The following is a 12041-nucleotide window of genomic DNA, read 5'->3' on the forward strand; positions in this document are numbered from 1 at the left end:
AGAAAAAAGGGGCGGGGGATGACTAAGCGCATCCTTCGTTGTATCTCGGATGCTGTTGGGAGAACACGTGACCGTAGCCTCTGCAAGACACAACGGAGCAGCAAAACAATGCCTCAACAACCAAATGAGCACGGGAAAAGGTGATAAATAGGCGTAGAAATGAATGGTGTACACCCTTAGATACGTTCAAACTCATCCAGCCAATCATCATTCGCTGCTCTTGCTCATATTTGACAAGAGGCTATGGTCACGTGTTCTCCCAACAACATCCGAGATTGTATATAAAAAGCAAAACATCTTCATCTTCTCAAAGGCAACCACACTATTCTTCGTTCTTCAAGTAATGCTATGGCTACCCCCGAAGGGCTTCCGCTGGAGGTTTTGCAGCAGATTTGCGGCTACGTTGCTTCTGACTACAGACCTAGCCTATACGATTTTGCTCTTGTGTGTAAGCGGTGGTCTGTCGCATCAAATGCAATTCGATTTCAAAGAATCCGCCTTACTATTAAAAGTCATGCGAAACTGAGTGAAGATCTGGATCACTGGAATAATGTACTGCATAGTGCATCCAGTTTCAGATCCATCCGTCGACTCGAGATTGAAGGCGAGCTTCCTGCTGAGGGGAGTATGTGGGTCGTGAATCGTCGAGAACGACCGAAGAATTGTATGGTTGACAGAGACGATGAGCTTGAAAGCATGCAATATACTGATTACAGAACCCTTTCCGAGCTCCCAGAGGTCACCATGGAGCTTGATAAGTACTGGAGGCCCTTGGCTCATTTTGTGGTTCAACTTCGAGCTCTCCAGGACCTCATCTTCAACTGCACTAACCAATTTCCACCATGTTTGCTGGATGTATTACATCAGATTATACCCAACTGCAGACTTCATCTCCATAGTTTTGGACTTAGAAACCTTTATTCTTACAAGGGATGGCAGCGGGACCTCGACCAATACGAGTACGCCCTCGCTACGTCCCCATCTTTGTACTGCATTACTTTGCTCTATGAAGGGGGCGATCCAGACAGACTGATTAACTATCATGATCTAGCCATTGCTAGAATGAGTGAAGGGCTGGCCCCAAACCTTAGACATATACGAGTGATCGTACACTCACTTTCAAAGATCACGTACAACCGGCGCACTGAACAGCGGCCAAAACGAGACATTTTCCCCAGTAATACCCCAAATCCCGATAGCTATGGCGAACTTCATACCATAAAATTCAGTGGCATTTTATTTGGAGGGCTTCAACAATGGAACGAACATATTGCCTTCTCAGCACTGAAGGAGCTTATCCTGGACACTATGATGGACCCGTATAGCTTAAGAGAGGCGAGTACCTACAACTTTCGCTCTCTGAAAACCCTCTTTCTACGCCTGGATAGCGACAACCTTGATGAAAACGCATTCTTAGATGGAGCGGCGTGTGTCTTTCTTCAAAGTTTGCCTCCATTAAACGTCCTTAAGTTAACGGGAAACTTTAGCCATGAGACGTTTAAAGCCATAATAGGTCACCACAGGTCACTGCAACGAATTTGGCTCTCACCCCAGAGGAAAAGCCACCTGGCTAGCTTTGGCTTAGATTTCACACTATCGCTTGATAGAATTCGAGAGCTGACGTCGCAATGTTTACAATTAAGAACAGTATCGCTTCTCATACCAAGAACTCTTGGCGATTCGCAAGAAGTGAACATATACCGGGCTCTCGGTTCGCTTCCTAGATTGAAGGACCTATCCCTATACCTTGACTGTTTCTGCCACACGGAACCATACATGGGCGCCGCAATCTCAAATGACAAACCTGAAAATTTTGCGGTGATAAAGAATATATTAATGAACGCCGCTCTTGATGAGACACTTGCTCGAGCTATTTTTCAGGAAGTCTACCAGACTCAATCTACGCTAGGCGTGCCAGTTTTGCAACGCCTAAGAGTGCAGGCTGTTGGGGTTCGCCTCGGAGAGTCCACCCCCGAGGATCTACGCAACATCCTTGATGTGACCAGTTGTGGCTGGGCAATTATCATGAACCCGACTCACAGAGATGGTTGTCGTGAGATCACTGCACAACAACACCGCCCACGACATATAACAGGTGCATTAAACCCAAAGTTTATAATATACCAAAAGGCATTTCGTAGCGTGTGGCCAGCGAAGTCTGGTACATGGCAGACCGACTGGCACAGCCTTCCTCTCGCCACGGATGAAAATATGGCGACTTGAGCGATCTAGAAAATTTCAGTTGGAGCGCAAGTCACATGTTGTGTAATGTGGGAGAGGCCTGGTATATTTCTGGCATGCTACCCAATATTTCTACCCTTGTTTGGTAGGATGTATTGGTTTGTTTTTTACTTGGCTTTCAGCTAAGGCTATAATAGTGGAGTAAAGGACAGCGGGCCGGCCCTTCCGTGTACCAGCCAATGCATAGAAGGGATCATGAACCATGGCTCTATTTCTTACCTCCTAGCGACAAATAACTGTCTACTATGTAGGTATCAAACATGCACTCTCAGACCACAGATCTGCAACTGATTTTCAACCTTGACAGGGATCTAAATATAAGTATTGCTTTATGCACTCTGAATTTTATCTGATTGGAAGCACTCCCGTCAGCCGTCAAATAATCCGGAATATTCCGCTCTCACTCACACTACCAGTCAAGGTGCGATTCATCTCGTATTCCATCTCTACATACGGCTTAGCACAATCACCTATCTAAAGGCACTTGTTATTGGAGCTGAAAATCCATATGCCTCCTTGACAGGCTCGGGTTTTGAATCTCTTATAAGAAACAAAGTATAGCCTGATTCAGATTTAGAGAGATATAGAATCCTATCACCTAAGATTTGTGGTTCTAAAGTTAGCGGTTTAATAACCGCCGGTGGCTGCTTATCATTCTGCAGTATTATCATTTTAGAATGGGCTGCCTTAGCGGGTGACTATACTAACTGCCTAAAAGAGATAATACTGCGTTATCTCTCAGACTTACCCAGCTTGATGATACATATGAAGCTCTCCCAGGCAGATATTGACTCGCAACATCGTCTCTACTCGAAAGACCGATACCATATCTCAAGTCAATTGCCTCCCAATATATTTCCTCTTAAGCCAGCCGGTATGTATCAATCACCAGTGTGACGGCCCTACGATAGTTCCAAGAAGGCTAATGTCTCTCCTAGTTGATTAAATATGAAGTTCTATGGCATTTTCTCTGCATGCGCAATCCTGACACTGATGCCCTCCTCTACCCTGGCGTGGAGAATCACCGACTTTGATGGGAATACTATCCAGGAAGGAGGTAAAGCCGAAAGCGGCACATGTTTTGACCAAATCAAGGGCAAGGTATTTGAGATCGACGATTGTAGGCAGGGAAACTTCTTCAGGGGAAAATCCTGCCGCGGCTATTTTACTGCTGTATTCAACAAGCAACCCTATTACAGGATTCCTTCCGATGCTGTCAGTTTCCGGGTTTATTGCTAGTAAGTCTCGTCCGGTCTTGTTTGATGTGTTAGACTGCTTATACATTGTAGGGGTTCTTCTAGTGATCAGCTGGATGGCGATACAGGTGAACTCTTGATTAAGAGGGTTCTAGCATTGAGTTTCTAGTGGATCATTTCTCTCTTTCGGGTCTTAGTTTGTCAATTAATATACAATAATCCTGATTCAACAGATCTCTGATTAATTATACATGACAGTGGTGTGGCGATTCCTCAATTAACTACATGAGCTCAAATATCCTGAGCTTGACTGAGATGCGATGCCTTTGTACAAATACAGCTCACAAGCACCTAACCAACTCTTTCAACACCTGTTCGCTGCAGTTTGCCCAAATACTCAAGTGAGTCTCGTCCTCGATTCTAAGAGCCGCTCTACCGCCTAGCCGCGCCGCAATCTGTATCCCGTGGTTAAGCGGCACGGCTACATCATGTTTTCCATACCACAGCTGCACAGGCAAGTCTGGACGTATATCCTCCACCCGAAAGCCTAGGTCCTTGCACATCAGCTGGCCATCCTGAACCACTGCATCAGCTCCCTGGGAAAAGCTTTGCCGACTCGTCCGCAAGAATAACCGCAGAGTACTTTCATCATTCATGATCTCGCGGTCCTTTTCATGCATGGACTTGTCCCTTAGCACTTCCTGTCGTAGACGCTGGAAACGTTGCTCGTCACTCAAGTCCAGATGTGCTGCCAGTTGGCGTTTGAGATACCATCCGGTAGCAGTGGGGAAGTAGCGGTACCCAAAGGTGAATCCAAGCCAGTTTGCCCAGCATGCGCCTTTCATGCCAATGTCCGGAGGGCCGAGGCCGCAGACGATAGAGACACATTTGAGGCTTTCAGCGGGTAGTGATGCTGCGCAGGCGAGTGCATATGGTCCACCCCCTGATATTCCCTGTCGACTTTTGTCAATTTACGGTATCTTTCGAGTAGAAAGTGATGTTGGCTGTTCCTACCAGCACTCCATATTCTTCTAGTTGGAGATGTTTCGCAAGTTCTTCCAGGTCCTTTGGATGGTCAAGCAGGGATCGATCCGGATGAGGCGAGCTCCAGCCCACACCAGGCCTATCCGTAGCAATAATGCGGGCATCCAGCTCGATAGCTAGATCTTCAAAGCATGCGGCTTCGGTGCGGGCTCCGGGGAGACCATGCAAGTAGAAGATGGGCTTCCCCGTCCGCGAGCCATACTGCGCATAACCGAGTTTCCGTCCATCCGGTAGGGTTAATGCGTCTGAACTGTCATCATCCAATGGAAAACGGCAGCTTGGAGACTCGCGCTCATCCGCAGGGCCCTCTGGAGGGTTTGGGGTATTGTGCGTGAAGCTGTGAAGTATTCGCAGCAGGTAAGATCTCAACTGTGAGATCAGAGACATGATAATAGTTACAGTCAAGACAAGTCCAAGAGAGCAACTTCATGAAAGGATAAGAAGCATTCAGCTACTTCTTATACCTCTGAAGGATCAAGCATGACCCAAGCATCCTTCAGGCTGTACGTTGCCTTGCGCATCGTCATGTGCAATCAGCTAAATATAAGAGGACCTCTCGTCGCCATTCTGCCTGGCCATCTATGTATCAAGCATCATCTATAATAGAGAATATACCCCATAGTAGCACCCAATCTCTGATATATATAAAGTAGAAAAGGCAAGGGAAAAAGGAGTAAATTGACCAGCCTAGTTGAGCTTGGCGAGTTTAAGTACAAAAAGCTCTGGTCCGGGATAAAGACGAACAACACAAAAGTCTCCAAGTCAAGATTGCTCGCCCGCTGTGTCTAGCTATTTACTATCGACGGGGCTCAGGCAGCTTATCGAGCTTGAAGATCTGATGCGCACCTGCGGCCGCTTTCCTCAGCTTTAGGGCTCGGGTTGGATTCTGGTCGCTGAACGGCTCGACTGTCCATAAAAGGCCTTTCCCGCTGAGATCCCCTGAACTGATCGTGACTGTCCCGTTGCGAGTGGACAAAGTAATCTTGCCACCTGATACAGATGCTTCGGTCACGGCTGCGACTGCGCCGTCTTCGATTTGTGGGAAATGGATAAATCTCCCGCTGTTGCTATCTCGGACGACCACCCATCCCGACAGAGGCTCGCCAAAGGTGTTGAAATACCAGTGCTGCGTTGCATTGCGGCTGAATGTGACAACGCCGTTGCCGAGCGAGGAGTCTAAGTTGATATATACAACACTGGCGTCGAGCGCATCGGTCATGGTGACATTGGATGGGCTGCTCGTCAGCGGAGACGGTGGCCAGACAAGCCAAGAGGCAGCCAGTGAATATAGAGATGAAGTGCATGACAGCGGAGGTCTTGGGGATCATGAGCTAGTTGCAAGGGCAATAAGGGCAATGGAGATTATAGCTGTGCTTCTACCTCGAGGGGGCGGGTTATACTTGTACATTTATACACTCCAACGGCTACCAGTGTGGTGTATTTGCAAAAGACCCGAGAGCTGGCTATCAACGCAGATACCCATCCCCTGGCTACATAATACTTTGTTTACTATCAATCACATGTGGCCTGAGCCGGTTACTAGATGATAACACAAAAATGACCTAATGTGGGCAAAAAAGGAGAGGCCGTGGTCGGTTGGTATCAGCTTACCGGCTGCATGTGTCCTACCATTTAAGCCGAATGGCCCTGGAAAACTCGTATATAACTAACCAACTAAAGTTATATGCATATAAAATCCAACAAAGCACAACCATGAGCCATAAAAGCTGGATCTCGGCCTCGACTTCTCTATACCCAGTACTAATCACCGAGTTAAACCATTCTACAGCCAACAACATTGGAAAAGAAGCCTGTATAGATACTACTTTGTATCTACACATAGATGGCTTAAAGCGGATAATGTCAATAAAGGCCCCTGTTATTGCTATTCATAGCTCCGAACGCCCTATGCTGGCAGGGTATGGAACAATATGCATATTTATAGAGTATATATAGATAGTCAACGATTACGCCAGTACCAAAGGCAATCATCGAATCTTTCTCCTTCAAGCTCTACGGATACACGGTTTTCTATTCATTTCCCGTTTTGCTCGCCTCAAAGATGCATGTACCTCTGCCCTTTGTTCTCCTGGCCTCTTTGGCCAGCGCCGCCGACAGCCTATTCGGAAACTTCGCCGTCAACGATGTAGTCTTCGGACTTAATCTGACGTTTGGGGGCAGCCACCACGACGGGGTTGTATTTCGAGGCGGTGAAAGTAACTACTACTGGCTCATTAAAGCGGTCGCACAGGGCATCAAATCATGGCACACCATACGAAAATACTCTGATGTTGTGGGTGGCCATCTCTACATCCATTTCAACGAACCCAAAGCCGGAGCGGTTGCAAGGACCACCACGGGTACCGGTTCAATCTTCGAGTTCGAGTACGTTGGTGAAGCTCTCTTCCGGTTTGCATCGATCGACTCTCCGGCCACAAACCCGAAGCTGGTATGGACAGTCGCAAACAACGATTCCGATAGCCATCCCGATCTCTATTTGACACTACAGCCCGATAGAAACTCGCGCTATCAACGCTTCAGCATCATCAACTACCCTATTAGCCCTTGATGTCGTTGGTCAAGCTACTCCGTGCAAAGTGTCGAATCGCTGCCATACAAACCGAAACACCATTTAGTTTAATCTAGTGATATGATTAGCTTTCTTCCCTTTGTCTAGTATGTAGCTTGTACCAAATTCATTGCATAGTTACCCTTAATACCCTCATCATAACAATATGTCAACGACTCTGTATAAGTGATTGTCCCACGTTTCCCTATACTTATTAAGGGGAACTGCCAACAAACAGGCTAGAAGTCGGGCGTATCTGCCTGTACCGTCGTAGTATGAAGCTGGCAAAGTTGCTGCGACGTTAGAAAAAGGAGTTTGGGTGAGTCAGCAGGAGAGAAGCACATGACGAGGGATCACTTGACGACGTCACAGCCTCGAGATGAGCCGCAAGAGAAAAACCTGGACTTGCGACTCTTGCGAGCCCAACGTCCGGCATCTTCTTGATATTCTGCCTTGCCAGATGCTCGACATGCGCTGACCAGAGACGGTAGCGAGTGGCTGCTTGCTTCGAACGAGAAGATGGCGTACGACGGGTACCGCAGCTCGTTCGATGCGCCTGGTTTCAATCCCAATACCACCAGCAGCACCAGCAACAACTACGGAGCCAACAGCAACGGTAGCAGTGTCAATAGCAATATCAACAGTAACAATCGCCCGAATGCAGCGTATCCTGGCTTCCTGCAGCCATCGTATGGAGAGTATCCAGTCGAGCAGGATACACCACCAGCTGCGCTTCCCCCGCCACCACCACCACCACTACCGCAGCCACAGCCGCAGCAAGCACCATACCAAGGAACAGACTATCACGAGCAGTCGACTTTCTATCCCCCACCTACTGGCCATCTTCCCCAACACGGAGATGCTCTGAAACAACCGTTTTCAACCACGGCTCCACGGCCGGGACCAGTACAGCAGCCGCCACCTCCCCCGGTACCTGACCCAAACTATCCATCGCCAGACCTGATAGCACAGGTCACAGCAGCAGTTATACAACAGCTTAGGGCCGCGAATACAGTAAACGTTCCTCCTCCCCCGCCGCCTCCTCAACATCCTTCACAGCAAGGCTACCAGCCTCCAACTCCCGCTCTATCGAGTTCAAGCTACAACAGACAGAGTCCGAACCCGAATGCTCTCAGTCCCAGTGTCACCACAAGCCCGAACATACCGCTTCCACCCCCTAATTCAGGACAACCTGACCTCTCTAATGCGCCAACTCAGTCAACTTATCCTCCCCCTATCCCGTCCAAGGTTGATGGAAATGCGTACAACAGCTCCAAGGCACAAAATCATGACAGTGCTCATCCACCACCCACTTCTCCCGGCGTAGAGAAAGCGAGAGGTTCTTCTTTCGGCTTGTTTAATAGCGCTCAGGAAGGCAATACCCGTTCCAAGGGGCCCTCCAAGCTTTCGACGGCCACGGACGAGACTACATTAGAGAAGATATGGGGGACACTTTTTGATAAGGATGATTTGCCTACCAGTCGGACCGGGCAGCTCTTGCGGGGCATTGCGCTGCATATGGTACATTAATCATATTATAAATATGTAATTCAATTGGAAATTTGCTAATACATCGCAGATTGAAAACTATCCACCCGGCAATACTCTGGTCATCACGTCCGAGAAAATGCAAAAGTTTTACAGTGACCACAGTGTACCTTCAGACACATACCCATGGCAAGGTACATTTTTACCCGCTGCTTTTCATTGCCAAAAAGGAAAAAGCTAACCATAGATAAGACATCTTTGATAACCGCACATCTTCCATCTCTCGTCTCTACCGCTCATTGGGCATAGAGCACCACCTCATCCAAAACGAGCTTGATGAGCGTCCCGACCTTCCCGGCCTGACTCCCCGCGGCTTTGAACGCTGGATGTCAATGATGATTCAAGCACATCCAGAGCGAGAGTTCGAGCGCCTTCAGTGTGTTGTGCAGAATATGCCTATCAGTAACCCAGATGATAAAAAGGAACGGTTCCCCAAAGAAATACCCAGGCGACTGTTCCCGAAACTAGCAGATTATGATATCAAGGAGACCCTTGATCGATGGATTATTACTCACTGCCATGTCGAATTAATGCAGGGTATGCTCGGAGGGCCTGGTATACGCCATCCTCGCGCCAAGTCAAGCGTGGATAATACATCGACCGGTCTTCCATCACGGCCGGGAAGCACAGATATACGGCATAAACAGTTTCCACCACCCGCTACAGTCGAGGATGCCCCTGATGAAGATGATGACCATGTTATCGTTGCTAGCGCTAACACAGAGGCGCCACCAGTGCAGCCCATCGAACGGGAGCGCAAACCATACAGCATGTCAGGATGGAGCAAAGGGCATCGAGAGGACACGAGCCCACATCCTACCACAAGTACTACCGCCAGTACGAGCTCACGCCACCCAGACACCAGTTCCGGAGTTAATTCTAACAGGAAACAGCACGTTGTCGTCTACGACGCCGATGATGATAATGATCTGTTGAGTTCACGCTCAGATATCGACTCCAAGTACTCTACTTCCCATCACGGACATGCACACGCACATCCCCATTCCCACTCGCATGGACATTCAAATACCTATGATGACTCTAAGCGGCATCATGGGCGGGACAGAGATAGAGACAGAGATCTGGATTGGGAAGGGGACAGGGACCGTGGTCGAAGGTCATGGGGCAGCGATGAGGAGTTCTACCGCAGTCCAACCTCAGATAGGGATAAAGGGAGGAGGAGAGGGGAAAGTCGAGGCCATTTATCCAACTATGATAAGTTTTGGGAATATCAGTAGATCTGTTTCCATATATACGTGAACTAATACTAACGACAGATGGATGTTCACTTTCTTGCTCTCTTATCAGTTTCTTTTTCCTTTAACTTACAATCTGTAAACTAATTAATTATTAGTATGAACGAAAAAAAGAAAAGAGAAGAGAAGAAAAGAATAGTACCTAATTATCTCCTTCCAGCCTTCTTAAACCTTCCGCTAATCTCCCTACACCTCTCGGCATAAGTCCTCCTCACATCTTCTTCCCTCTCATATCTCCTAACAATCCTCTCGTAGTCTTTCTCCTCCCTCTCTGCCCTCTTACTCTCCCTCCTTGCCCTATCCTTCTCCCTGACCCGTGCCTTCTTCATCTTCTTTTCCTCTAGACCAATCTCCTCGATCCTCAGCTGTTCTATCTGCCTCGCAGACAAGTGCCAGGGTCTATTAAGCACATCAACCAAGAACCGCGTCCGCTCATCCCAGAATTGTATCTCACCAGCCATATCCGTTAGGAGCACAAAACGCTCGAGATGAAGCTGTTTCATGTTCCGGAACGATATCACCGTCCCCTTCAGTTTGGCTATTACGCCCGGCACTAGAGAGCTGATATCTATCGGCTCATGGGTAGTAGACGTCATATATACCGCGGGGGCGGACACGGTGCCCGTAACTGCCCCAGCCTCGACAGCGCGCTGAGATTCCGATCCCGGCTGCTCTACTAGCTTCTTCGAACATACGATTTCAATATTCGACCCGGAGCTATCGTCCAGCGTCAATACTGTTCTGCGAGTCTGTTCTTCACGCGAAACAATTATACCCGCCAGACAGATGAATTGTATCGGGTGGTTTTTGTAGAAATAGATGTTCTGTCCTGTGTAATCGTCTTAGCTCTTGATTCTGTAATTCATCAGTGCCGTGGTATATCGTACCTTCATATCCGCTGCGACGAACCAGTCTATGGACATTTACTGCGCTCAACTTTACCCATGCGAAGTGCGTGCGTGAGGCTTTGTAGCAGTATGCCGGGTAGAAGGTAAGGCCGTCATCAGAGGAAGGATGTGTCTCGGATGTCTTCGACGCGCCATGTGCCATCTGGCCATTATCGCAACGCTATAAAGACGCAGAAGGATATATAATGCTCCGTTTGGCTTTTGATGTATGACCTGAATTCTTTTGCATTCTTTTCGAGAGTTGAGGCTAAAAATCCGCGTCTGGCGTTTAATAAAGACGCGAAAGCACGTGATTAAATTATCTTGTATATAAGCGCGTAGTATGATCAAGAGCAAACGGGAATCTGTCTTCAGCCGGCATATTGCCTTGTTCGCACTTTATACACGGCAAACAAAACGATCAACTGCTGCAGGTCAGCATGCAATAGGGGGTCTGGCCTGATGAGATGAAAGTTTGCTCCGTTCCCTGATACTTGATTCATGCTATCAATCTGCTGCTCTAGCTATGCCAATCCACATACATAGAACACTATATCATCATGATACATCTACTTTATTTGCTCAAAGGCCAAGTCGGACTCATGTGGGAGCTCTTGTTTGCCTCGCAACATCAATCGCTCGCCCAAAGGCAGCTTGAAAGGTTCGGTATGCTCAATATAAGTTGAGGCCAATCTATCATTTTCCACATTATACCCAGCCAACATTTTTCCTTAAATACACGATGGAGTTCCTCCAAGGCTGTCTCTACCTATTCCTGCTCCAGGCAACCGTCTCAGCCGCGTTCCCTTATCTCAACGCCTCTCAACCACTATCTTATAGGGATATATTAATAAATGGAAACCAATACCATCCACAAGCACCCGCGCGAGACCCAACATGCAATCACTCGGATTATGAAAAAATCGATTGCCCTGCTCCGTCCATCTGCTATCACCAAAGAGGTGGCGCGCCAGCCTGCTGCCCGCCGGATACAAACTGTGATCCACCGTGGATACGCGATCCTCTAGGCCCAGCTCTAGGCCCATCACCTTCTCAGCCTGGGGCACCGGCTGCACAATCACCAGCAGACTCAACTTCCCAATCTAATCAAGCCAATGGAAGTGGGAATGCAGGAGTAGGTGTCAGTGGGAGTTCACGTGCAGAGAATCATAACTCGAATAATTTCAATGTGAGCGTCAAAAATATCGGAACGAGTGTGTTGAAAAAGAGCCTTGGTGGCCTTTGGTCTGTACCATTTCTTGCAGTGACGGTTTTGGCTATATTATGAATATGGCAGATC

The 12041-nt window shown here is 48.0% G+C and overlaps 7 protein-coding genes across 7 annotated transcripts; 4 read left to right on the forward strand and 3 right to left on the reverse strand.

The window, feature by feature from the left end:
- Window positions 1-108: 108 nt before the first annotated feature.
- MCYG_04322 (conserved hypothetical protein) lies at window positions 109-2223 on the forward strand (the record flags this gene model as incomplete). Its single annotated transcript, XM_002846539.1, has 2 exons — window positions 109-140; window positions 426-2223. 2 exons carry the CDS (start codon window positions 109-111, stop codon window positions 2221-2223), a joined length of 1830 nt encoding a protein of 609 aa, XP_002846585.1.
- A 1555-nt stretch (window positions 2224-3778) lies between these two features.
- On the reverse strand, window positions 3779-4868 carry MCYG_04323 (alpha/beta hydrolase fold protein; the record flags this gene model as incomplete). The annotated part of the gene is made up of 2 exons (XM_002846540.1): window positions 3779-4390; window positions 4413-4868. The coding sequence occupies 2 exons, from the start codon at window positions 4866-4868 to the stop codon at window positions 3779-3781; spliced, it is 1068 nt and encodes a 355-aa protein (XP_002846586.1).
- A 409-nt stretch (window positions 4869-5277) lies between these two features.
- On the reverse strand, window positions 5278-5700 carry MCYG_04324 (uncharacterized protein; the record flags this gene model as incomplete). Its single annotated transcript, XM_002846541.1, has 1 exon — window positions 5278-5700. One exon carries the CDS (start codon window positions 5698-5700, stop codon window positions 5278-5280), a length of 423 nt encoding a protein of 140 aa, XP_002846587.1.
- An 843-nt stretch (window positions 5701-6543) lies between these two features.
- On the forward strand, window positions 6544-7050 carry MCYG_04325 (uncharacterized protein; the record flags this gene model as incomplete). Its single annotated transcript, XM_002846542.1, has 1 exon — window positions 6544-7050. One exon carries the CDS (start codon window positions 6544-6546, stop codon window positions 7048-7050), a length of 507 nt encoding a protein of 168 aa, XP_002846588.1.
- A 519-nt stretch (window positions 7051-7569) lies between these two features.
- MCYG_04326 (hydroxyproline-rich glycoprotein DZ-HRGP) lies at window positions 7570-9836 on the forward strand (the record flags this gene model as incomplete). The annotated part of the gene is made up of 3 exons (XM_002846543.1): window positions 7570-8571; window positions 8630-8732; window positions 8848-9836. The coding sequence occupies 3 exons, from the start codon at window positions 7570-7572 to the stop codon at window positions 9834-9836; spliced, it is 2094 nt and encodes a 697-aa protein (XP_002846589.1).
- A 164-nt stretch (window positions 9837-10000) lies between these two features.
- On the reverse strand, window positions 10001-10904 carry MCYG_04327 (OB-fold nucleic acid binding domain-containing protein; the record flags this gene model as incomplete). The annotated part of the gene is made up of 2 exons (XM_002846544.1): window positions 10001-10683; window positions 10742-10904. The coding sequence occupies 2 exons, from the start codon at window positions 10902-10904 to the stop codon at window positions 10001-10003; spliced, it is 846 nt and encodes a 281-aa protein (XP_002846590.1).
- Window positions 10905-11483: 579 nt separating this feature from the next.
- Window positions 11484-12029, forward strand: MCYG_04328 (uncharacterized protein; the record flags this gene model as incomplete). The annotated part of the gene is made up of 1 exon (XM_002846545.1): window positions 11484-12029. One exon carries the CDS (start codon window positions 11484-11486, stop codon window positions 12027-12029), a length of 546 nt encoding a protein of 181 aa, XP_002846591.1.
- Window positions 12030-12041: the final 12 nt, after the last annotated feature.

The sequence above is a fragment of the Microsporum canis genome, genomic scaffold, assembly GCF_000151145.1.
Source record: "Microsporum canis CBS 113480 supercont1.4 genomic scaffold, whole genome shotgun sequence".
In the NCBI taxonomy this organism is placed as follows: domain Eukaryota; kingdom Fungi; phylum Ascomycota; class Eurotiomycetes; order Onygenales; family Arthrodermataceae; genus Microsporum; species Microsporum canis.